Source organism: Myxine glutinosa, chromosome 2 (genome assembly GCF_964187855.1).
Source record: "Myxine glutinosa chromosome 2, kmMyxGlut1.1, whole genome shotgun sequence".
In the NCBI taxonomy this organism is placed as follows: domain Eukaryota; kingdom Metazoa; phylum Chordata; class Myxini; order Myxiniformes; family Myxinidae; genus Myxine; species Myxine glutinosa.
This window is the reverse complement of record NC_136262.1, coordinates 165,977,564-166,004,640: the sequence shown is the minus strand read 5'-3', so window position 1 is coordinate 166,004,640 and position 27,077 is coordinate 165,977,564. Positions and strand designations below refer to the sequence as shown.

The following is a 27,077-nucleotide window of genomic DNA, read 5'->3' as shown; positions in this document are numbered from 1 at the left end:
CTTTTTTGTGCAAAGCGGTGATGTTGGCTGATTTCCAAGCAGATGGCAGATGACCTTGAGCAAAAGAGAGGGTGAAGAGAACAGAAAGAGGGAGTGAAAGAGCAGAAGAACATGATTTTAGGACCCGTGGGCTGATGCCGTCAGGACCAGTTGCAGAATCAGAGTCGAGGGTTGACAGAAACTTTTCCACCTTGTCAGGAGGAAAGGACACAGAGTCCAGGAGCAGCTGGGTACGACTGGGTACGGTGGGTACAGAGAGGGATGGGTTTGGGACACAAGATTTAGAGGCAAACACAGAGTTGAGGCATTCAGCTTTTTCACGTGCGGAGTCAGCCGTTAAGCCGTTTGAGGTGAGGGAGGGGATGGAGGGGGAACAAACACCAGAAACAGATTTGACCAGACGCCACCAGGATTTGGAAGAGGGAGACAGATAAGAGAGTTCGGTCTTGAGAATGGTGAGATATTGTTTCCTGGCTCTTCTGAGGGTGGACACACACTTGTTTCGGGCTTTGTGAAAGGAAATGAGATTTCCTTCCGTTGGATTTGCTTTCCAGGAGACGAAAGCAAGTTGTTTCAGGGCAACAGCCTCACCACAAGATTCCGTGTACCATGGACGGGAGGAAGGGTATGACAACTGAAGACGAGATGGTATAAATCTGTGCATGAGAGAGAGCAATTTACTTTGAAAGAATTCCCAGGATGAGTTGATGTCAGAGGCGGTAGAGATGGGAGACCAGTCCAGATGATTGATGGCTGCTTGAAGACCGTGCCAGTTGGCCTGAGTGAAATGCCAGACTCGTCGACGCTGAGGAGGCTCTCTGAGAATGGTCAGAGAGATGTCCACTTTGACAAGCACATGATCAGATGAGCCGATTGGAGCAGAAGAAGAGCAGCAGACATTTTCAGGGAAGTTTGTCATAACCAAATCCAGAAGAGAAGATGCTCCGTTGACTGAGATCCGGGTCAGGAAATTGACAGATTGTGTCAGTCCCAGTGAGTCGCAGAAGTCCTTTGCTGAAGAGCCATGGCTGGTGAGAGAGGTACCCACACCCAGCCAACTGGCATGGTGACAATTGAAATCACCACATATGAGGAAGAGAGAGTTGGGATGGGTAGATAGAAGTTGGTCCATATTATCAGACAGTGAGATGTAGATGGAGTCATCGCTGATTGGTGGACGGTACAACACACATATGAACAAAAGGTGGGAGCGAAGGGGAAGCCGTAGCCAAAGGTATTCCTGGGGGTGAGGTGGAGAGAGGGCAGTGGAGGGCGAGTGAGGAAGAGAGTTTTTTATAAAGATAGCAACCCCACCTCCAGGACGAGGCTCAGGTCTATCATACCGGAGGAGGGAGTAACCTGGGAGAGATACCAAGGCATCAGAGACATCATGAAGGAGGAAAGTTTCTGTTAAGCTGATCACATCTGGTTTGTCAGAAGCAACCTGTATGGAGAGGTCAGTCAAGTTTGAGCGAAGGCCCCGGATGTTTGAGGTCCATACCGTTAATGAAGAGGAAGGGGGAGCATCGGGTCCAGAACAGGGGGGGGGGGAGGGGTAGGGTTAGATGTGGAAGAGGAGGAAGAGGTAGGGAGAGCTGTTGAAGGTGTGTCAGAGATTTCAGAATAGCTTGGAGAAAGGGAAGAATGGGACGGACAAAAGGTTTGATGGAGATTGGGTGAGGCACAGTGAGGTGTTATTTGAGGAGGGGGAAGAGCAAGGCAGAAGGTTTGGGGAGATGAAGGTGAAAGTTGGAAGGAGGAAGAAGCAGGGAGGATGCTTTGAGGAGGAGGGGTGAGAGGGGAGTCTAGGAGGGGAGGAGCGAGGGAGAGTCTCGGAGGGGAGGGGTGTGGGAGGAGTTTAGGAGGGAGGGGAGGGAAGGGGCAAGGGGGGAGATTTGAAAGGGATGGGTGATGGGGAGGATTTGGAGGGGAGGGGTGAGATTGGATTTTGAAAAGTGTACGATTCATGGGAAACGAACATTTTTTGCAAAATGAGTTTGAGACCTTCGAGTCAAAAATACGTTTGAGGACACTGGAGGAGGGATGGAGTTCTGGATAGTTTAGGGAATGTAGAAAGGAGGAACTGTAAGAGATGGTATTATATATATTTTTTGGAATGAATAGATTTGGTGAGCAAGACGAAAGCATCCTTTTGTAGGAAAAGAAGAAAAGGGTGTTATAATATATGAGAGAAAATAGTTGTTCAGGGGAGAGATTATACATTTCTAACCGCGTGATCGCGAATGAAGAACGAACGAACAAATAAGAACAACAAATAAACGAATAAGACCTGGGAAGGAAATATTTTTTTGGGTTTTTTTTTTTTTTTTTTTTTGTGAGTACAGATATTAAACAAGGAGGTACGGGGTGAACGACTGGTACGAAACAGAGAACGAAAATAATTTCAGCGCATTCGACGAATCGCTGAGAGAAAAACAAACCACAAGGTCGGAGACGGTACGGTAGTCTAAGCCTACGAGTACTAGGCCGCAGAATACTCGATACCATTAACCGACGATTGTGTATACATGTACGAAAAATTAGCACAGAAAATTTTCCAAAAGATACGCTATAGGTACATACACCGAAAGATAGATACAGTCTCGACAAAAACACAATTGAGAAATATCACTTAGCTTCGAAAGCGTGAGCGCATGGAGCAGCTTCGAAAAGACGTGACCTCGCGTGATCTCGCGAGATTGTTTCTTTTATAGGTCACATTAACAAAATCTAGAATAATTTCAACATAATTCCAATGAACTTTTGGTTCTAAGATATCTTGAAAAGTAAGTTCACCCCCACAAAAAAAATATTCCATATTAAATGCCAAGTCTGTATATATATATATATATATATATATATATATATATATATATATATATATATATATATATATATATATATATATATATATATATTTATTTATATATATATATATATATATATATATACAGTATATATATATATATATATATATACAAACACACACACATGATGGTACAGTGTTAGAGTATATAACTTCAGGCTGTGTAGCCTGGGTTTGTTTCTGGAACCAATTCTGGAACAATTTTCTGGAACCAATGGCCAGATTGGTGCTTCATGGGCAGGGTGTTGCATTGCAAGTTGCGCTCTTTCTCGAATGGACGTTAAGCTGAGTGTCCCATTTTCTAGTATTAGTTGATGCATATTTAGCCTGGTGGAGCCTGGTGTTGGCATAGCAGTTAGGGTGCTGGCTTGGGATCCTAGGATCCTGGATTTGAATCCCGGTTTATCGCTGAATTAACACCAGGGTGGTTCGCTCAGCCTGTCATCCTTTCGATGTCGGCAAATTGAGTGTCAGTTCCCTGGTAATTCCCTGTGTGTTGCAAGAGGCGACTACGAGGGTTGGTGGCAGGAAGGGCATCCAGCCATAAAACATTTCTTCAAAAAGGGAACCATGGTGCACGAAAAAGGCCAACCCTTGCTCTGCAGTGAAAAATGGCCTCTAATGGTGGTTCAGTTGATGCATATTTAAGCTCCCAATGCGTCTTTGGCAAAGAGTAGATGAGTTTTCACTGGCATCCTGAACAAATTACAAATTCCTGCCTAAAGTAGATGCAGTCGAACATCAGGCATGGTCAGCGGGGCCAAAATGTATTCCTATTTTATTGTAGCGGTCCCCACCATACGGTGGAAATAATTGGGACCATGGAAATAAATTGTAGTGGTAGTTGTTGTTACCATAGGCATCATAGGAATTAGCAGGCTAGGGTGTATTGAGGAGAATAAAATTGAGAAAATAAAGGGAGAATAGGTATGTGAAAAGTAAATGGAGATCAGAGGTGATCGAATTGCGTGTAGGGATAAAGATGGATGTTTATAACATTCTACAATTTTTGCATATATAAAGATGTAGATGGATCTGACTTCAGTTTACCACAACGTGATCATTTTCCACTTTGTTGTGCTCCAAATTACGAATTGGCTGTGCGCACAGTGTTGTTTAGCAGAACTCCTGGCCCAATGCTGTTGGATGTGCTTGAACATGGGAATCGGCTCTGAAATCACCTTATCCCAAATGCAAGTATTTCCGTTTACAACAATTGGAACTGCAGCCAATTAAACATGTTTATACAGCCCTTAAAACTGCATGCAACACTTTCCAAGGTTCTTTGAAATGCATGTTTTCCTCTGCAACATGTCATACAAAAACAACATTGACCAGGAATTTGTCTTGCCTTGGATTCTCTGCCATTTTCTTTTAAGAAATAGTAGTCAGCAAATTTCAAACAACCGTACTGTTTTAAAAAGTCATTTTATGGACTTGAATGCGTGCTATTTCAACTGCTGCAAAGGATATTGGAAGGAGGTTTACCATTGCATTGAGATTTGTTTGAGTTTGAGTAAGTAAAAGTGTTGGCATATTATGGTTGGCCCTATTTGGTATTAACGTCTGAGTTTGTAGCTGATGGAATGATGCTGCAATCTCAGGTTCAAATGCCATCTTATGTGTGCATTTGTTCTTTGTCTCGTTTGTACGTTTTATTGCATTTGTTCTTTGTCTCGTATTGTTCTTGTACCTTTTAAGAAACTATACTGATCCCTCGAAATGTCCCTGTTCTGCATTCATTTGGCTGTGTGATGCTGGGTGCACTGCGATTGGCTCCGCGCAAGATTATCGTACAGGCTTATTAATAGTTGATATTCGAAATCTGATACGATTGGAACTCATGGCCCAAATAATTATGTCGAATTATTGAGTGAAATGGGAAAATAATTCGGAAAAGACTATTTTTAAGAAACCCATATGTAATTAAATAATACGCTCCGCAGGACGTGCAGTAAAACTGCTCCAAACAGAAGTGTTACATTCACAATCGCCATGAATTCTATATTACTTTTCTCCTCAGTGTGAAAAAGACCAATAGGGACGATGAAAAGCATCATCAAATGTCGAAAGGTTGCAGCCCATCGGCGTCACGGGCGTTCTGAGGAACACAGTTTGTGTAGGCCCCATCCGGTCTATAGGATAATTCCTTCATGACCCAGTGGAATTGGAATCAATCCAAGCTATATAAACACGAGGTATTTAATATAAAGCAACAGCAATATTTTGGCTTCATTACATAACCCGAGTTGTTATTTTTTGAAACATTCAGCAATCAAGCCAACATATATGTATATATGTAGGTAGGCCTGGGCGATAATGGTAAAACCTAATTCACGATAATGGACCTCATTATCACGATTATCGTGATAATATAAATAATGTAATTAGCACCTTGAGAGCCATGTAACATACAATAACAACCCACATAGAAACGACCTGAATACCGATGGATGTATGTGTTTGGTCGTAATCTATTTCATAATTCTGTTGCAATTTGTTTGAAGTCAAACCTCTTTTTTCCTAGAGGAAATTGCTTGCTCCATTTGCCGAGTGACTGGACGAGCAGTTTGCAAAGTGGTTGATACGGAACGTCTGGCTTGGCAAGCGATAGCAAGCTGCTTGCTAACAGAACACACCGAGCAAGCTGCTTGCTAACAGAACACACCGAGCAAACTGCTTGCTAACAGAACACACCGAGCAAGCAGCTTGCTAACAGAACACACCGAGCAAGCAGCTTGCTAGCAGAACACACCGAGCAAGCAGCTTGCTAACAGAACACACCGAGCAAGCAGCTTGCTAACAGAACACACCGAGCAAGCAGCTTGCTAACAGAACACACCGAGCAAGCAGCTTGCCAACAGAACACACCAAGCAAGCTGCTTGCTAACAGAACACACCGAGCAAACTGCTTGCTAACAGAACACACCGAGCAAGCTGCTTGCTAACAGAACACACCGAGCAAGCAGCTTGCTAACAGAACACACCGAGCAAGCAGCTTGGTAACAGAACACACCGAGCAAGCAGCTTGCTAACAGAACACACCGAGCAAGCAGCTTGCTAACAGAACACACCGAGCAAGCTGCTTGCTAACAGAACACACCGAGCAAGCTGCTTGCTAACAACACACCGAGCAAGCTGCTTGCTAAAAGAACACACCAAGCAAGCTGCTTGGTAACAGAACACACCGAGCAAGCAGCTTGCTAACAGAACACACCGAGAAAGCAGCTTGCTAACAGAACACACCGAGCAAGCAGCTTGCTAACAGAACACACCGAGCAAGCAGCTTGCTAACAGAACACACCGAGTAAGCTGCTTGCTAACATAACACACCGAGCAAGCTGCTTGCTAACAGTACACACCGAGCAAGCAGCTTGCTAACAGAACACACCGAGCAAGCAGCTTGCTAACAGAACACACCGAGCAAGCTGCTTGCTAACAGAACACACTGAGGAAGCTGCTTGCTAACAGTACACACCGAGCAAGCAGCTTGCTAACAGAACACACCGAGCAAGCTGCTTGCTAACAGAACACACTGAGGAAGCTGCTTGCTAACAGAACACACCGAGCAAACAGCTTGCTAACAGAACACACCGAGCAAGCAGCTTGCTAACAGAACACACCGAGCAAGCAGCTTGCTAACAGAACACACCGAGCAAGCAGCTTGCTAACAGAACACACCGAGCAAGCTGCTTGCTAACAGAACACAATGAGGAAGCTGCTTGCTAACAGAACACACCGAGCAAGCAGCTTGCTAACAGAACACACCGAGCAAGCTGCTTGCTAACAGAACACACTGAGGAAGCTGCTTGCTAACAGAACACACCGAGCAAACAGCTTGCTAACAGAACACACCGAGCAAGCAGCTTGCTAACAGAACACACCGAGCAAGCAGCTTGCTAACAGAACACACCGAGCAAGCAGCTTGCTAACAGAACACACCGTGCAAGCTGCTTGCTAACAGTATACACCGAGCAAGCAGCTTGCTAACAGAACACACCGAGCAAGCTGCTTGCTAACAGAACACAATGAGGAAGCTGCTTGCTAACAGAACACACCGAGCAAGCTGCTTGCTAACAGAACACACCGAGCAAGCTGCTTGCTAACAGAACACACCGAGCAAGCTGCTTGCTAACAGAACACACCGAGCAAGCTGCTTACTCACAGAACGCACAGAGGAAGCTGCTTACTCACAGAACACACAGAGGAAGCTGCTTGCTCCAAGAACACTCTGAGGAAGCTGCTTGCTAATGGAAAACATTGAGGAAGTTGCTTGCTAATGGAAAACACCAAGCAAACAGCTTTAATCTCAGTCTGCAAAGACTTGAGTACCACGCAGATGCCTCCTAGTTTGGAGGTGATGTGTTGGTATAATTTATGTCCATGATGTCAGTGTCATGTCATGGGGTTAGTGTGCTTCCTTAGTTATATATATATATATATATATATATTGTTGCGGATATGAGGATTGTATTTTTTTATTGTGTTGTATTGTGGTAAATTGCTGTGTAACATTGTTTGATTCTGGCCCCTCCTGCCTCCAGTGTTGTGTAAAGGTCAAAGGGCGTCCCGGTAGTTAATTCCATAAAGCACCCATTGAAGGACACTATAATACCCTTGTTCAGTAGTTTATATCCTTATTATGTGTTTTAGGGTAAGGCCTTGTCTTCCATTAGAATGACACTCCATTGCACCAAGTGAAATAGATAGATTCCCTTCATTCCCATTCCCAAAAACCTCCATTTCCCCTTTCGTCATGGCCAAGCCTCAATTTGCAATTACATCCCCTCCAAAGCCGCCATTGAACATGTGCTCGGGTCGGGGAAGAAAGGCGTGCCCGCCCGTCGTCATCAAGGGCGGAGCCAGAGGGTCGCGCGACCAACCATGGCCGAGGTGAGCACACCGATGGGCGTGTCCTGAAGGCCGGCGGCTTAATCGCCGGAGGCGCTATAAAAGCGCGTGCGCAAGAGTGACCAGGGCTGAGCTGCGTGGTGAGGTGCAAAGAAAAGAGCTGGGTCGTCAGAGGAGAGCTGAGAAAAAGGGTCCAAGAGAGAGCTGGGTTGTGAGGTCCAAGAGAGAGGAGGGAGATCATCCAGCAGCGATTAGGGTCCAAGAGAGAGCTGAGTTGTGAGGACCAGGGCTGAGCTGCGTGATGAGGTGAAAAGAAAAGAGCTGGGTTGTGAGGTCAGAGAGAGAGAAGGGAGATCATCCAGCAGTGATTCTTGTTCAAAGGAGATCATCCAGGGAAGCACAAAGCCTGCTATTCGTCGCCTTGCTCGCCAGCAGCAGCGTCCACAGCAGCAGCAGCAGCAGTGTCCACAGCAGCAGCAGCAGCAGCGTCCACAGCAGCAACAACACTCAACAGCCGCTTGGGGCCTGGACGGCGGTTTTGAGCAGGGCCGCGAAGGAACGGCGGCTGCCCAACGCGCCGATCGTGCTGCCGGACCCGTTGGACCTCCCTCTCCTTCCAGCCAATCCACTCTGCAATTCCCCGTGTGAGTCCGTTTCTGTTTGTTCTGTCCTGGGTAGTTAATTAAGTCTGTATAAGCTAGTATTTTCACTGTGTCTCTAAAAGCTTCTGTATATTATTTTATTATCTTTCCTTCTCCTTGGTTATTTTGAGCCTGTACATAGTAAATAAATTTAGTAGAATTTTCAAACCTTTTTGCCTTCGTCTTCTTAATCCTTTTCTTCACATCCGTCGTCTTCGTCTTTTCCCTCATTGAATAGCTGTGGCGCGATACGGCCAACGTTCGAGTGAATCGGGTGAATCGGGGAAACTGTTAGGTCGCGGGGCCTCTGCTCGGCAAACATAACATCCTTAACCGCGGACCGTAACAATTGGTGTCAGGAGTGTCGGATTCGGACCTGGGACTAAATTCATTTAGCCCAAATTTTGGACACAATTGTACAATTGGCGTAACAATTGGTGTCGGGAGCGGGGTCGGACCCGAAGCGCGCTTAACGTGCTCAAAATTACGAGCTGTTGGAAATTGTTTTGTTTTTTAAAGAAAAACCCGAATTTTGAAATCGCGCCATGGCTGGTCAAGGCGACGGGATGTCGGTGGGAGAGATAGACGGGGTAGAATCGACCCAGGACCTCGGGGAAATGTATGTGGATGAAAGAGAGGAGGAGAACATTGGCAATGTGGTTGAGGGGGTATCAGGCGCACAAATGGCGCTCTCGCGCACGAGGTTACGGGCGCGCAAAATGGCGCCTCGCACATGGCCACGGCGACCGCGCCCGCGACCGTAGCAGCGCCGCTGGTGGATTCGAACCTTTTTTTCCTGCAAATGGGGGCCCTTATGGACAAAATGAGGGACGAAGCGAGGGCTGATCGTGAAAAAATGGAAAACAGAATGTTGGGGGTAATGAGGGACGAAGCGAGGGGTACCAGTGAACGTTTAGACAATAAATTTGAGAGGCTAGGAAGCAAAATGGAGCGAATCGGCAAGATTGGGGACAGAATGGGTGACCGCATGCAAAAATGTGGGGAGACCATGGATCGCATGGTGGGCGAGAGAGTCCCAGGGGTGCACGACGAGGTAACGCGGGTCGAGAAGCGCTGGTTGAGCGAAGTGGAGGAAAGCGCGGGTAAAATGACGGGGGTAGAAATCGCGACACGGGGTGTGGAGCAGCCGGCGACCGCTGAGGTAGAAGAGGGTGTTTTATTAAAGCCAACGGTCATCGAGGGGAACAAAGACAAAGCAGTAGTGGGTACAATTAAAATTGAAGAGACGACGGGGGTAGCCCGGGAATTGCAGGGAGAAATGGAAAATGTGCAAGGTCTGTGCTCAACTCATAATTGTGTGCTCACTAACCAAATAAAGAGTTTGCAGGTGCGTGTGGAGAAGGGAATCCCCCAGGTGAGTCGTGCTGTACAGGTAGATTTTGTAAGAGGATGTTTGGCGACAAAAGAATTTTCACGCGCTTGGGATCGAGGAAGCATCCGGGCGTTGGTGAAGGGTCCCGTGTGAGTGGAAATGGCATGCGTGTGAAAAAAAAGTGTGCATCGGCGAGTGGGTGTGTTACAAAGTGTGGGAGTGAAACCGAGTGCGAGCGAGAATGCACGTCGGGGTGTACGGAGTGTGACATGAGGAGTGAGTTGGTGGTGGAGCGGGTGCGAGAATGCACGCTTGGAATGGTTGAGGGTGTGCGAGCAAGCACACCTGAGTTGGGGGTAGCGCGAGTGTGGGAGAGCCCATGTGAGCGCGTTAGTGGGTGGATGCCAGAATGCACGCCCATGGTGAGTGTTAAGGAGGACGTAACGGAGGAGAGGTGTGGACCGAGGTGTGCGAACGGCGAGTGTGCGCAAGAGTGTGCGTGAGAGGTGTGGTGTGTAACAGGGAGAGCGTTGGTGGAATGTACGGACGGCGTTGGAGCACCGAGCTCGGTGAGGGTGAAAAGGGTAGCGTATGCGTGTGAGCATGCAAGTGAAGCATCGACGGTAACCGGGTTAGCGGTTAGAGCGACGGATAGCCGATGCGAGCACTCGGGGCGCGGTGTGCTTTGTTGGATCCCAGGCCCGGCGCGGATCGAAGCTGCGTCGTTTCTCTTCGAAGCGTCGTTGCCGATTCGGGCTTGGCCCCGCCCTGCACGGTCGAGTCTGGGCCTTGGCGGGCGAGGCGACCGGGCCGGTTCAAGGGCGAGTGGGAGGAAGCGGACCGGTGCCCCCTCGTGGGGACGGGGTTCCGACCGGGGGAGATTGAGCCATCGGGCCCGGGACCGCAAGGTACCGCGCCGAGATGGTGCGTGGAATATCGACCCAACCAAACCACCTCCCTTGAACCGAAAGCCGGACGGATTCAACCTGCAGGCGACCAAACCACCCGAATTAATTGCTCGGCTTTACGAAGCCGAGTTTAATTATGTCATGACGCACCGAGGCTAGGATATAGCGGACTGTGATGATGATAATAGTGATATTGGTTTGATCCGAAATTTAGAAAAGTGAATAGAATTGGCAGTAATTGGAAAATTTTTGATTGGTTGGAATTTGGACGAAGCAAAATTGATAGTGGGACGTCCCCGATGTGGTGGGATGGCAACTCTGCCATCTCTCACAACGGGGGCAAAGGAGCACTAGATTTATGGGGTTTATGGCAGTGAAAACTAGCCCGGGTGGGTTAGGATATAATGTGTAGGGCCCGAGAGATTGACATTAGGTAACGTTAAGGTTAGGTAGTGACAAGGATACCTGTAGTGGGGATGTAGGTAGATTAGTGTGGATGATAATGACGTGGGAGCGCAATAGTTTAAAGGGGCGATGGGGAAGCGCAAGTTTCAGAGGGGAGTAGTTAAATGAGATGATGCCGTGTGAGTGTTGGAGGTGTATTCAAGTGTATTGAGCAGGGTATGAGTAAATGAGTGTGAGGAACAGGTGTGATTGCACAGGTGTGCAACTGAACAGGTGTATGGAGCAGTGTTTGAGTGAGTGATGGTGATGAGTATTGTGCTGACCAAATGGTCCAGGAAGGAAGGAGGGTGCAGGTGGCACCAGGTGTGATTGCACAGGTGTGCAACGACAGGTGTATGAGGAATGGTTGTATGGAATAAATGGTATGGAATACATGGAATATTGGAATGGATGGTCGTGGAGTGAGTATGATGGAAACTATGGAGTGGAGTGGATGGTGCGAAGGTGTGAATGGGGGAAGAGTGGACCCCCATCACGAATACCCGGGGCGGGTAGTGTAAGTGTTAGGTAGAGGGTATAGGTAAATTGTGGTTGGATATTGGCATCTGTGGTGCGGGTGAAAGAATGGTATTTGGATGGGTGCATTAGTGTTGTGGAAATGGCTGGGCGTGTAGCCTGTTAGTGTGTGTAGTTGGTTTGGGCACTCCACCACTGTGAGGATGTCGGCCAGGTGAGGCCGCAGGTGGGCTCTGGGAGCCGGTAGTTGTGGATGGGGCCCGAGGATCCGGAGGACGGACCCGGGTAGCCCAGTGCCAGAGGGCACCGAGGGGTGACAGAGCCAGGAGGAGCCTTCCCCAGTAGATAGGTTAGGTTAAGGAGCAGGTAAGCTCGGGTGGCAACTACAGTGGTGGAGGTGTGCAGGTGGGTAGACCTGCTGGGAGAGCTACACGCCCCAGCCCAGAAATTGTGCAAGGGCACTGGGAGATGAATCGGGGGAGTGAGACCCCAAATTGAGAAGCACCACAGTTTGGTCAATGGGAATTGGTTTTTAGAACCCATAGTGTAAGTTGGCCAATGGATTTGCAGGGAAAGACCCCGGGTAGTGTAACGTGTGTTAAAGTCATTTAGAGGATAGTTAGGATTGAAGTCTCCTCGCACCATCTACATGCACTCACCTGAGATGACGTACCTCCACACCACGCCATGTTTTATTATTTTTGTTGAGCAGATGTTTGGAATGTGAGACGCATCATGACGTGGGTGTGACATTGTGCTTTGTGTTCCATCTCTTCCTCCTTATGAGGATTGATGATGAATTGGGTGATGGCAAATTTTTGTTAGAGGGATTGTGGAGACGAATTTGGTATGGGAAATATGGGGAAGACGTGACGGTAGCGACGGATTTGTAATGTGTAGATTTTGTAAATATAGGGTAAGGGCAAGGGTAGTGTAGGTGACAGGGGGGGGTGACGTACGGTAGGGACGAGCTTTTCTCACTTCGCTCTCCGTACGCACTTCACCTTGCATTGCCTTATTGATGTGTACCCTTGTGACCTTACCCCTCGCTCATCTGTCTTCCCCCCTTTGTCTCCCACATGAGGACCTGAGCGCCACTGGGCGCCGAGGGGAGCGTGCGTGAGTCCGCCATTGTGCGCCCGGAACTCCCAGAACCAGCTGTCTGCATCGATGCACCACATTATGGACCACATGTCTGTGGCCGAGCACCACTGATAGACCCCATGGGTTGGGGCATGGCCCCTCTGCTGGAACCGGCCATGAAGGCCCGAAATCTTGCTGGCGGACCTTGGCCACAGGGCACCGATGCCCCACAGGTGAACCACACTAGTCGGCCCTGTGGGCCATAAATAAAATAAATAAACATGGACACGTTTGGGCAAGTTTTATTGCAAATAGGCCGCCAGTAAGAAAATGAAAGAAGATGACAACAACTGGAAGAAATAGTAATAGCCAGCAGAGGGAGCCGAAGAGCAAGAGACCACCTGCAGGGTTAGGGGTTTGTTTGTTGTTTTTATTTTATTGAACAGTGATGACTGCACCGATTGGTGCTTGAGGGTGTTTTGGTGCGTTTTGGGTGCTTTCATGGTGCATTGATGCAGAGCAGACTGTCTCCCCCCCAGAAAGAACAATCACAGGTCCTGGGTTGCGTTTTGTAAATAAAATAGCGTCACTGTAAATAATGCTCCCCACCGTAAATGTATAGTTTGAAGACCATTCCGCAATTCGGTTAACTGTGGGCGTGAGTCTGTTAGGCAGGGTGCAATGGAGCAGCGGGACATATTTATTTATGTTTTAAAACTGTTGCACTCAGGGTCAGGTTAAATGTAGAGGGAACTACACCTACGTGCCACACTAAAAGTAAAGGTAAGAGGCCCGGGATGTGCCTAAGAGGAGGAGGGTGCAGTGTTGTGGATATGAGGATTGTGTTTTTTTAATTGTTTTATTGTGGACCCTCCTTCCTCCAGTTGTGTATAAAGGTCAAAAGGGCGTCCCTTCTGGATTGTGGTTGACTAGCCTTCTGGATACAGGCACATTTGTCAGTTGCTGCCACTCAGCCCGAAGCCGATTAGCTGACTTGGTACGGCCAAGTCGGCCATTGCAGACTAACCGGTGCAGCTGGCGATCATCTCTCCTTGTGGTTCTGCGTGGACGTCCTGGCCTCGGTATTGGAGTAGGGACACCCCTCTGAGCATTTCGTTTCAGGATCTTTGACACCTGACCTTGAGTGATGCCATACTGCCGAGCAATATCACGCTGTTTCATGCCAGAATTTCGTAAAGCCACCACTCCATGACAAACAGCATTGTTGAGTTGACGGACCATCTCCAGAGGAAGCGGCAATAACTTTTGTAGACGTGCAGCAGTTGTTTTCCACTAATACAGAACCAACAACCCTTATATACCCGATTGTGAAGCCAATCGTCAAATGTACCTGTCATTACATTTTGTCACGCCACCTGTGATATAATCCTGTTATTGACTTCTTGCTGCGAAAGACAATCAGTGACATGGTTCTTTCAACAAAGACATCACCGAAGGGTAAAATAAACTCACCAGATTGATATACTGAGTTCAGAAAGTAAACCCAAGTCAAGAAAAAAAAAATATTCCATATTAAATGCCAAGCCTGTATATATATATATATGTATATATATATATATACAGTATATATATATATATATATATATATATATATATATATATATATATTTATATATATATATATATATATATATATATAATTATATATGTATATATATATATATATATATATATATATATATATATATATATATATATATGTATGTATGTATATATAAATATACATATATATATATATATATAAAATAATATATACACAAAGAATTAAGTTAAGCACCCCCCCCGTTTTTTTACAACCTCGCACATTACAAGTTTGTTGTCGTCAAAACAGTGTAATATACCCATGATATTGCTATATTTTCTGGAGAAGTGATATTATGGTCACATAAAAACATAACAATCATGCCGTTTTCAATATTTTATTCTGAATAATTTAAGGTGAAAATTTTTGGGAATTTTAGGCATATTTTCACCTCAATTTAAGTATGGAGCTATAGGTCCATCACGGACAGTGTGGATGACGTTTATGTTTTCTAACGTACAGTCATTGTTCTGAGAAGACCTCTAGCGATCTTTGCGTCAATAACGTGTGTAGGACCCACGTGATCGGATCACTGACTCAACCCTACGTCTCATAGACCCTGTAAGCCGTCGTATGCGTTGCTGTGGCAGGTTGTTCCATTACCGATGTAATGCACGTTCCAATTCATCCAGATTGGCTATTGGAGGGACCATCTTCGCAATTTGTCGTCCCAACATGTCCCAAACGTGCTCGAGGGGGTTCAACCTGCCACAGCAACGCATACGACGGCTTACAGGGTCTATGAGACGTAGGGTTGAGTCAGTGATCCGATCACGTGGGTCCTACACACGTTATTGACGCAAAGATCGCTAGAGGTCATCTCAGAACAATGACTGTACGTTAGAAAACATAAACGTCATCCACACTGTCCGTGATGGACCTATAGCTCCATACTTAAATTGAGGTGAAAATATGCCTAAAATTCCCAAAAAATTTCACCTTAAATTATTCAGAATAAAATATTGAAAACGGCATGATTGTTATGTTTTTATGTGACCATCATATCACTTCTCCAGAAAATATAGCAATATCATGGGTATATTACACTGTTTTGACGACAACAAACTTGTAATGTGCGAGGTTGTAAAAAAACGGGGGGGGTGCTTAACTTAATTCTTTGTGTATATATATATATATATATATATATATATATATATATATATATATATATATATATATATATATATAAATATATATATATATATAAATATATATATATATATGTATGTGTATATATATATATATATATATATATATATATATATATATATATATATATATATATATATATATATATGTATATATATATATATATATATATATATATATATATAAATAAATAAATAAATAATAATAAAAAAAAAAATATATATATAAAATAAAAAAATATATATATATATTTATATATAAAAAAAAAATATATATATATATATATATAAATTGTAGATGAATTAATTTTCAATGCATTTCTACTTATTCACACATACATACGCATACATATACTTACGCTAACATTCGGGGTCTGCCTAGCAGGCACGTAAGACATCAGCCATGATAAAGCTCGCAGTGTTAAGTGTGGAAAAGTTCTGAGAATATTGCGGCTGGCTCAATAGCGCAGTGGGCTGTTGACGCGTTGTCAATGGAGGTCCGTGGCTCGAGCCCCGCATTGAGTCAGAATTTTTTCACACTTAGCCCCTCGCAGGAATTTGATTCCTGTTTATAAAATTATATGTTTATATATATATATATATATATATATATATATATATATATATATATATACATATATATATATATATATATAGTACCGTATATACTGTACTGTAAACCTCCTTATTTAGAACTCATCATGCTTTTCAGCACATGGGGCCACAATGAAGTTCCTCCATTCTGTTCGGTCTTGAACAATCGTCTCTGTACACATTTGTGCAATTCCCCTTTCCAATCGAAGTTCATTTTCAGCAATGCTCCTCCATGTTTTTCTTGGTCTCCCTCTTTTCTTTTCCCAACTGGTGTCCAAAACATGGGATATTTTTGACAGATGGACATCTTGCTTTGTTATTAGATGTCATACCCATCACCCTCTTTGTTCTTGGGCCTGCACCATAATGTCTCTTTCTCTCTTTCTTATTTCGTCATTTCTTATACCATGTTTGACCAGATAAGCTTTAAAATCCTTCTGAAATATCTGTGGTGGAAGACCGCCAGTTTGTGTTCCATTTCCTTACTCATTTTCCATGTTTCTCACAAGTTGCACTGATTTATTATGGTTTGTGGAAGTAAGGCATGGGAAAAGCTAGTTATCATTTCCTTGTTAGGTTGGAACATAGTTTATTAAGCTGCATCGGGATTTTGTTTAGCTTTAATTTTGGTGTTAAACCTATCTTTGTCATTTGCAGTTCTTCTACATTCCTGTTATATATTTGGAATTGCATAAATGCATATGAATCACAAAGTAAATGTACTTTAGAGAAGGAATGTATATATTTACGGTCTGGCTTGTGTCATTTTGTTTTGGATTCTCATTGTTCAAAGCATCTCCCATTGGAAAAAAAAATATCCAAAAATCAATCCTGTATTTTATTTTGCAGCTCATATAATAACTTGTATATAAGGATACTACATGCAAGACAAGAACACGAGGATGGCATATTTTTACATGAATTATCAGGCCATTAGTAGACAGTGAGGAAATCAAGAAAGTATACAAGTCAAACCTGGAATCCGAAGTATGCTTAGATGGGAATTCTTAAACATGTTAAGCCAGCATCAAGGCCCTGACATATGTTTGATAAATATTCGACATATCTGGGACACCAGTCCCAATCATTTTTTGTGGCTTTTTAATAAAAATATGAGCGACTCAAAATAGTTAATGTATCCAGATCAGATGTAGATGGATGAGTGAAATGTCAACTGAACTAGATACTTAATCCCACTATCTTCACCATACCATTGTGATATTACACCAACATTTCGGTATTTTAGCTTTTGTAGAATTTAACCTTTGTACGACATTGCATTTTTGATGCAATAAACATACATCAATTGAGGATTTTTTGGGGAGGATTGGGGAGTGTAGGAGTAGTGGAGAGAGAAGATAAGGAAGGTTGGGGAGGAGGTATGTGTAAGGGAAGGGAAAAAAGGAACATTTTTAGAATAAACAAAAAAAAGGGGGAACGTTAAAAATCCCACCTTTTTAAGTGAACTTAATACGTCGATGGCTCGTAACTGTCTAAGCATTTATCCTGCACTCGATAAACTTTGTATACAACACAGACAAGTATTTTATAACTTTAGGTCAAGAAAGTATATTTTTCCTCAAGGTTGTGAGCTCAAGATATACACACATATTGTAAATATAATATGAAAGAGAAAGAATTAAAATGTTCTCATTCCAGCACCGTTGCGCTGTTTTGAGAGACTTTCGCTATTCACATCTAGAATTGCACCAACATGGAATCACTTATTTATTGGCTCACAATGACAAGGTGTGTAAAGTTTTGATTTGGTAGTGTTTACACCACCAGTCTCAGATCATTTACAAGGTGATTTGCGACAACATTTCCATGTTCATGCTAACAGCATGTTATGTAAACCTAGAATTTCATTCATTTTGCATCCATTGCCATTTTGGCAGAAGAAACAACTTTTGAGGATAAATATATATATGTTTTATGTTTGAGGTGTGTTCAGGGGGAAATGTACACCACGGAGTCGTTACGGAATGCTCAATTCATTTGAAACTCTACCTTTCAGGATCAAAAGGATCGCTAACTTGGAACACCTGAATAACCTGGATGTATTAGATCTTCACGGAAACCAGGTAAGATGAACATACCTCGAGGAAATGAATGCACCAAATTGTGGAGTTAATCAACAATAGGCTTTTAATGTGAATGAATTACAAGTTTTTATTATTATTATGCATGACATTGTTTTGTTTTTATTTTTCCTCTCGTTTTAGTTTGATTGACTGAATGAATGATCGTTTTGGGGCCATTTTCCCCGCTAGAGCGGGGGGTAGCCTTGCGGGCCCCATGACAATCATGGTTCCCTGTTTGAGGCAATGTTTTTATGGCCGGATGCCTTTCCTGACGTCAACCCTTGGTCACGCTCTTAGGATGCGCAGGGATACGGTGTACCTATTCTAAGCCGGGGTACACACCGGGATCATTCATCCCAGCAAGCTGGTACTCAATTTGCCGACCTCGGAAGGATGACAGGCTGAGTCAACCCCCCTGGCGTTAATTCAGCGATCGATCGGGATTCGAACCCAGGATCCTTGGATCCCAAGCCGGCACCCTAACCGCTAAGCCAACACCAGGCTCTTTAATTTGATTGACTACTGCAGAATATTTTTATTAAAAGTTCAACATTTGGAACTAAAACCAATTAAATGTACAGTATCTGTTCCACAATACAAATAAAAATAAAAATAGTGTTTTGGATTCACTTTTTGTGTGGATTGAGCAGCGCACTGGGACATATCACTATAAATCAATGCCCATATATCTGTTTCTGGTAGCCATCTCCACACACAGTAGGTTTCCACACTGAGAAACTGTACCTTTTGGCTGTCGCTTAGCCAGGTTTTCATGGAAAGCTTTTAAAGGCTGAAAGAAGTTGTGCGATTGCCACATACGAGTACTTCATAAGGTGATTCTGTTGCAAAAAGGTTGAAAGCACAATGCACTGCACTCATTGTGGGCTCCTGATCAATTGCACATGTATGGTGAGGTGGGTGGGAGTCAGGGGTAGGAGAGAAGTTTAATCATACCAAAGTGTTTCTTATTGCGAATAAAAATGGTGGGAACATACATAAAGTGGAGAACAAGCAATGGTTCATATACTGTATTGTAATATCGGGAGGGTTTTAGATGGGTGTCGGCTGGGTTAAGACAAGAATGATTGAGTATTTTGTGATGGAGCCTCCAAACACAATGCAGGCAAGAAGGCAGCAGGATGTGTACTCCTGAGACTGTTACAAACACCAGCCTTAGGCTAAACCAGCTGTTGGCCAAGGTAAATTAAAGGATGTTGCAAAAGTCCGATTTGGCTTAGAGGTTGGCTTCAGAATATACTGCACGAGAGAGGGAAAGAAGGAAACGAGAGGAGGAAGAGGATGGCGTAGTGAAGGGATGGTTGTAGGTTTGTCGTTTGTGCAGCCAAACGTTGTTGACAAGTCATTCATCTTTCTGTTTAATCTTCGTTTTTCGTTAACTGCGCAATGTTGGCCAATAAATCCTGTACATACAGCAATCTGAGATTATAGTGTGCAAAGCTACTGTGACGGTTTCAGAGGCATCGCAGTGACGATGATTAACGGAGCAATAATAGCTAAGGTTTCGACTGCAGTTAATGCTCCAGGAGAAAAAGAAAAATGCTGCAGGAGTTAAACTTGGGGTTAACAGTGTATTTGTGCTGAGGTTAGCCTTGGAGTTGACATTAACGTGACTCCGGTACTGTACAACAGCGTTATACCCCCTAATTCCATAAGGTTTCCGTCTGAAATATTGGGAATTTCCTGAAATGGACTAAAAAGGAGAATGCGTAAAATAAAAAAATAGCCTATGAACTTTACCATTAACCCGCACTAACACCTATATAAAGCTAACCTTGGCACAAATGCATCTCACATTGTTTCTGCCTGCTTCTTCAGTATCACAAAAGCAATCATTGCATTCACTTTATCATCTACCACTGTTATGAACTCGTCTGGTGGTGGCTTAACGGATAAGGTGGCTGGCTTAAGGTCTTGGGGTCTTGAGATTGAGCCCCTCTCATTCTTATATAACACCAGCTGGGTTGACTCAGCTTGTCATCCTTTTGAGGTCGGCAAAATGAGTACCAGCTTACTGGGGGTAATAATCCATTTGAGTATCCTGCGTCAGAGTGGTGACCCGTCCAGGATTGCGCTCCTTAACCAATGAAACTACTGTACCTCGTACTACTACTACTACTACTGCTGCTACTACTACTACCTGTACTAGTACCCGACTGCAAAGCCGCAATGAGCCGGCGAAGCCAAAGCCTCTTGCCACTATTTTACCCATCACTATGGCATCAGTCGGTTAGGTAGTTGGTAGTAGGAAGGGTGTAGACTGTAGTCGGTACCGTACCTCGTTCAAAATGACACCATTTGCATTCTGGATGAGATTAAAATTGAAAAAATTCACTTCTTGATTAATTCGGTGAATTCCGTCTCAACTTCGGATATTTCCGGCTGTGAAAAACTTTACCCTACGGCCGCGAGATTTCTAAAAAATAATTCTTCGTCAATTTTAGAATATTTGACGCCGTTTTCACCCTCCGAAACGCGTAATAAGCTTAAAAAATATATTTTTCAAATGCTCGAATCTCATTGGTTCCGGTGTTTGGTGACGATTTTCGTTGAAGATAACGAGGTTGGTCTTAACGTATTTTAATTACAAATCAGAGGTGCATTAGATTGTGAATCAAACAAAGACGGGTGAAACAAACTCCTATTGAACTTTTTCGCAATTGTTTTATGCAAACTTCCGCATCTGGACGATGGCGGCCTACATTGAGTGATTTGGTTTTAGAAATATTTTTTCAAATGCTCGAATCTCATTGGTTCCGGTGTTTGGTGACAATTTTCGCTGAAGATAACCAGGCCCCGTGCGGGCCGAGGTTGGTCTTAAAGTATTTTAATTATCAATTAGAGGTGCATAAGATTGTGAATCAAACAAAGACGGGTGAAAGAAACTCCTATTGAACGTTTTTCAATTTGTTATGCATACTTCCGCATCCGCAAGATGGCGGCCTCCATTGTGCTTCGGAATTCTCAAGCCAAGGGATACAGCATGATCTGGTTTTCGACATAATACGTACGCGTTTATTGACAACACCGGCTTCGCCGGCTACTAATATGACCCTGCTGCAAAGTCGCAATGAGCCGGCGAAGCCAAAGCCTCTATTGAACTTTTTCGCAATTGTTTATGCATACTTCCGCATCCGCAAGATGGCGGCCTCCATGGAGCGATTTGGTGCGTCAAAGCTTCGAAATTCTCAAAGGATCCAGCAAAATCTGGCTTTTCAACATAATACGCGTTCATTCACAACACCGGCTTCGCCGGCTACTACTACTGTACCAATGAAAGTACTGTACCTTGGAAGCTCCTATGCGCATCATGGCGTGAGAGGAATGGTTGTTTATTATTATAATTACTGTTACTAGGGCATGCCCGTACTATATATATATCTAAAATTATATCCCCCCCCTCTATTTACATGAAATGGTTTGGTCCAAAGCGAACGGCTTGCGAGTGGTGACAATCCCCCCCTCTATTTACATGAAATGGTTTGGTCCAAAGCGAACGGCTTCCGGAGTTTGGTAAAGCAATCGCCATCGCGTGCACAAACGCGCAGGAAAGCGAATGAATCGCAAATTCGTTTTTATTAGTTTTAAAACTTTATTAAAACATAGTTTAACGGCAACATAGTTTTCCAACGTGAAATAAATGAATACGCTGTCAAATGTGCCATCCGAGGCAGAGTGTGTCCGCCACGTTCGGCACACGCGATCGTTCGCTGCTCTCTGATTGGTTGAATCGTTTTTTGGACATAGCTCGGTAAGTAATTGTCCGATTAATATGAAACCTTGAAAAGGCACATCCTCGGGTCCCCAGCAATATACCTGGCAAGTTAAAAGTATATCGGACCCGTGGTTGTCGAGAAACAGCGGTCACAGACAGACAAACGTACAAACGTACAAACGTACAGAGATTACTGGAATTATAGATAGATGACCTCGATTGTTCATTGAACACCTTACCCCACACACTATTCAATTATATAATTCGATTGAAATAAAATAATGATTTTAAAGGTCATATAATAATATTCAGGAAGTTCAGCGTCATTGATGCAGTCTTATACATCACCATATTTAACATGTCCAAATAATGCTAAACTGGAGCTTTTTGGAAACGGCAAGATGGCGATTTGTGTTCTACAGTGTTCAAATATGTAATTAAATTTAAAAAAAATAAAGATTTTAATGGCGTATAAAAATTTCAATTCCAGAAATTCACCTCCGTTGATGCACCGTTTTTTACACCACCTTACCCAACACATTACATTAGTTATTCGTGCCTGTTATTTGTGTCCTTTATGACGTCCTTAAAACCATAACTTTCCTGTTTGGAATGATTTTCAATTTTCTTTGAATATCAGACAGGCAGACAGACTAAAAAAAGTATCTCACTACTCTGCGCATGTGCGATCGGCACGGGGGGGGGGGGGGTGGGGGGGAGTGGGGGGGGGGTGAGGCAGGAGAGGGAGGGGTGAGGAAGGGAGTGGGGGGAGTGAAAGGGGTTCATTACCTTTTCGTTGAATATATGCTGGTGAATGTGCCATTCATGACGTTTCTGAGTTAAGTGTGATGCCGTTCATGAAGAAGAAGAAGAAGCCTTACTACCAACTTTGTACACTTCCGGAATTGTTTGATTTTCTTGTGTTCAAATGTCTGGTGATTGTTTTGTGTTTGTTTGTGCGAATGTGTACTTGTATATAACTGTCATTAATTTAAAAAAGGCTTAGGCACTATCGAGCGATTTTATTTATTTATTTTTTAATCCAAAAAAACCAACTTAATTTTTTCATAATTTTTTTTTTTTGCCTAAAACACTCCCAGGCACTCATTGATGAACCTCTGAAAGTTTGACGAAGATCCGTTCAGCCAACTCTGAGAAACATGGCGACACAGACAGACAAACAGACCAACAGATCTTTTATATAGTAGATATCGTGTTCAGATATTTATAACCAAATAAAACATAGGTAGACCAACGTGTTGACTACCTCGTATAGGTACTTGCTTTACCGTGAATGCTCTGTGAAAACGGGACGCAAGCCAGTAATTGTTTTGGCACAGATCCTGGCTGCTAGAAAGTCAGATTATTAATCCTCCACATCAGAGCTATCCTACGTTTAAATTTCTTATCCGATGTATAACTTACCGATGGATAATCCACGGTTGTTCAAAGGCTGGATAAGGGTAGGATAGTTATTTGCTGGATAAGGGCTGGATAAGGCATAGTTACAGTTTTGATTGACATATGGTATCCCACAAGGCATTGCACCATCTCAGCTGCTTGCAAAACAGTCATGGCGGGTGGAGTCAGTCATACGAGAAAGAGGAAGGTAAATTTTAATCCAACCGAACGGGGAACGGGAACGGGGCTCATTAGGAGTAAATTTTCCAACATCCAAACAAATGATGTGAAGAGAAAAGCATGATTGACGATCACAGCTGTCAGGAACAGTGGCGGAGACATCTATCGCTCAGCAGAGGAAGTGAAGGCAAATGGTTCACGCATCGTGTAATGTAACTCGGCAGACAGCAATCGATTGTCGAACATTTATTAACTCTCAGGATACAGGCCCATTTCACGTCCGCGCCATCTGCACTCTGACGCAACTCCCTGAAACTGAAAGAGACCCGTTTGAACACGGGGAACGTTTGCACGTCCATACATGACACATTGTATCAACACGTTTGCACATCCATACATGACGCACTGGATCAACATGTTTGCACATCCATACATGACACATTGTATCAACATGTTTGCACATCCATACATGATGCACTGGATCAACATGTTTGCACATCTGTGCATGATAGATTGTATCAACACGTTTGCACATCTGTACATGATACATTGTATCAACATGTTTGCATATCTGTACATGACACATTGTATCAACATGTTTGCATATCTGTACATGATACATTGTATCAACACGTTTGCACATCTGTACATGATACATTGTATCAACATGTTTGCATATCTGTACATGACACATTGTATCAACATGTTTGCATATCTGTACATGATACATTGTATCAACACATTTGCACATCTGTACATGATACATTGTATCAACATGTTTGCATATCTGTACATGACACATTGTATCAACATGTTTGCATATCTGTACATGATACATTGTATCAACATGTTTGCATATCTGTACATGAAACATTGTATCAACATGTTTGCATATCTGTACATAATACATTGTATCAACATGTTTGCATATCTGTACATGATACATTGTATCAACATGTTTGCATATCTGTACATGACACATTGTATCAACATGTTTGCATATCTGTACATGATACATTGTATCAACATGTTTGCATATCTGTACATAATACATTGTATCAACATGTTTGCATATCTGTACATGACACATTGTATCAACATGTTTGCATATCTGTACATGACACATTGTATCAACATGTTTGCATATCTGTACATGACACATTGTATCAACATGTTTGCATATCTGTACATGACACATTGTATCAACATGTTTGCATATCTGTACATAATACATTGTATCAGCATGTTTGCATATCTGTACATGATACATTGAATCAACACATTTGCATGTCCATCCGTGGATCATCTGCCATTTTGAATTTGACAAACCTATGTATGCATCACTAACCATGGATAGGACGTTATCGAGGCCAGAGGAGGTTGGATAAAGTTATCTGGAAAAAAAACACTAATTTATCCTGTGGATAAAGTTATCCAGGCTTTGAGCAACAGAACCTATCCTGTAGGTAAAATTTATCTTCTGGATAGGTGATTTATCCACAGGATAGTGCTTCTCAGAGTTTCTAGCATCTGGGCCCTGTTCCATGGTTAAAAAAACAAGATTGATGGTCTAACAACGGTGTAGCCGGGCTTGTTGTACACCGCTCCTTTCCTATGCCATCTCCAGGCGCTGCATATCGTCATTGCCAGCACCGAAGGGGGCTCGGCAATGACGCACGCTGAAAGGGAGTACTCAGTTTTCACGTTGGTTGTTTTCTTGTTTTCTTGCTTTCTTGTTTGTTTGTCCGGGCGATATCTCAGCCATCCTTTGAGCTAGGAAGCTGAAATTTTGGCACAGTAGTGAGCAAGTCCTTTGTCAAAAATGGTATTTTTTGTTTTTTGATTAATCAATTAATTGAGGAGTTTTTTTTAATTATTAGCAATTAATTAAGTACTTATTTAATTAATCGAATTTCCTTTCTCTTCTGACCATTACCTCAGGCACCTTTTGAGTTAGGAAGCTGATATTTGGACATGCCAATGACCAGGTGATTTGGCTGCAAAGGCTATTTTTGATTTATTAATTAATCAATTAATCGATTAATTATTTAATTATTCAATTAATGACTAAAAATTTTTTTTTTTAAGTTACAGATTCTGATGAAATTGTGGTGGTTTACATGTTCTATGACCGAATTGATTAATAATTTAATTTTTTAATGATTATTATTTATTTATTTTCATTATTAATCATTTATTTATTTTCTTTCTCATTTGGCCAATATCTCAGGCACCTTTTGAGCTCGGAAGCTAATATTTGGACATGACAGTGACCAAGTGATGTGGCTATCAAGGATATTTTTGATTTATTGATTAATCAATTTAGTTTTTATTTTTTATTAATGACTTATTTAATTAAATTTCTAAAAGATACATCTTCGGATGAAGCACGAGTGGTTTAATTATGCTATTAGCCAATTGATTAAGAAAATATTTTGTGATAATATTTTATTGATTTTAATTATACAATTAATCAATCAATTTATTGTACACCTCTCCCTCCCAATGCAGCCTCTATGAGCTGCACTGCGGTATTGCCGGGCGCCAGAGGTGCCCCGGCGATGCCGCGCTGTAGGATATTTAATTATTTGGCATGGGGGCGGTGTACTTTGAATGTATCTGTACTTGTTTGATACTTTAGTTGGACGATAGTATGGCCTGGATACCATTAGCAAATAATGTAAGTATTTATATTTTTTTGACTTCAGGTATGAACAGCCGATTTGTAAATGACTTGGGTGAAAAAGCGGCGAATGGCAAATGATGAACCAATAAATTCCACATTCCTGTGCCACCATCGGTCGAACGTCAGGAATTGACAGCACGTTCTCTATATTTTCATTCCAAACAGCATCATTCATCATTCTAATGACAAATGTATACTATAGTGTTAATATATCAAAATATAATGTTAAATTACAATTGTATTGAGATATCAAACCAGCGAACCGTCATCATCTATTCACTTCCTGATTCGGGAGCAAGGTCCTTGTCAATTGCATTTCAAAATCATAATTGTATTGAGGAATTTCTGAAACCTCCTACCTACCTTAGGACACCTGCTGAGACCCCCAAAATGTTCCACGGAATGTTATTATATTTCCTTTTCGTAAAATTTGCAACTTCAATGGTTACTAAATGCTGTCCCCCTGTCATGTGACCATATCCTCAGCTCTGATTGGTGTACGTTTGTGGGGGGGAATATAGACAGGCAAATGCTGTTCTAGACGGCATTCCTCTACGGGCTACGCCATAAAATATCTGGTAGTTGAGATGTAAGTGTCAATCCATGGCACTTCGAGCATTTTTCATGTAAAATAAAAAAAACATATCTTCTCCGTAACAAAACATACAAAATCATTCCAAGATCAAGATTCTGCATGATTTAGAGGAAACAGAGCCTGCAGAGTCTAGAGTCCCTGTATATAGAGAGTTGTGTAAACTCAAATTTGGACGCCATTTTGTGTCTAAGTGTGTCGGATTAGATATACATGTACATTCGCGATATGGGGTGATATATTCTAAACCTGCTAAAAAAAAATTTACTACACATATTTAGTCTTATTATTACATACAGGTGATATTTGTTTTGTCAAAAACTCAGCTATTGCCGTGAAAAAGAGCTGTGTGGTGATATTAAAAGTGGTATGGCAATGCATATTACAAGCCAACACTGCATATAAGAGCTAACATTATAAGTAAGACAAACCAATGCTGTCGTTCTCTGAATT

At 42.8% G+C, this 27,077-nt stretch overlaps 1 protein-coding gene across 2 annotated transcripts in view; it reads left to right on the top strand.

Annotated features, from left to right (window-relative positions):
- LRRC49 (leucine rich repeat containing 49) overlaps window positions 1–27,077 on the top strand; it is a 328,874-nt gene that overhangs the window by 96,478 nt on the left and 205,319 nt on the right. For both annotated transcript variants that reach the window (XM_068106816.2, XM_068106815.2), the window contains exon 6: window positions 17,966–18,032. In XM_068106816.2, the coding sequence (XP_067962917.2) occupies window positions 17,966–18,032 (67 nt within the window). The remainder of the gene's footprint in view (window positions 1–17,965; window positions 18,033–27,077) is intronic.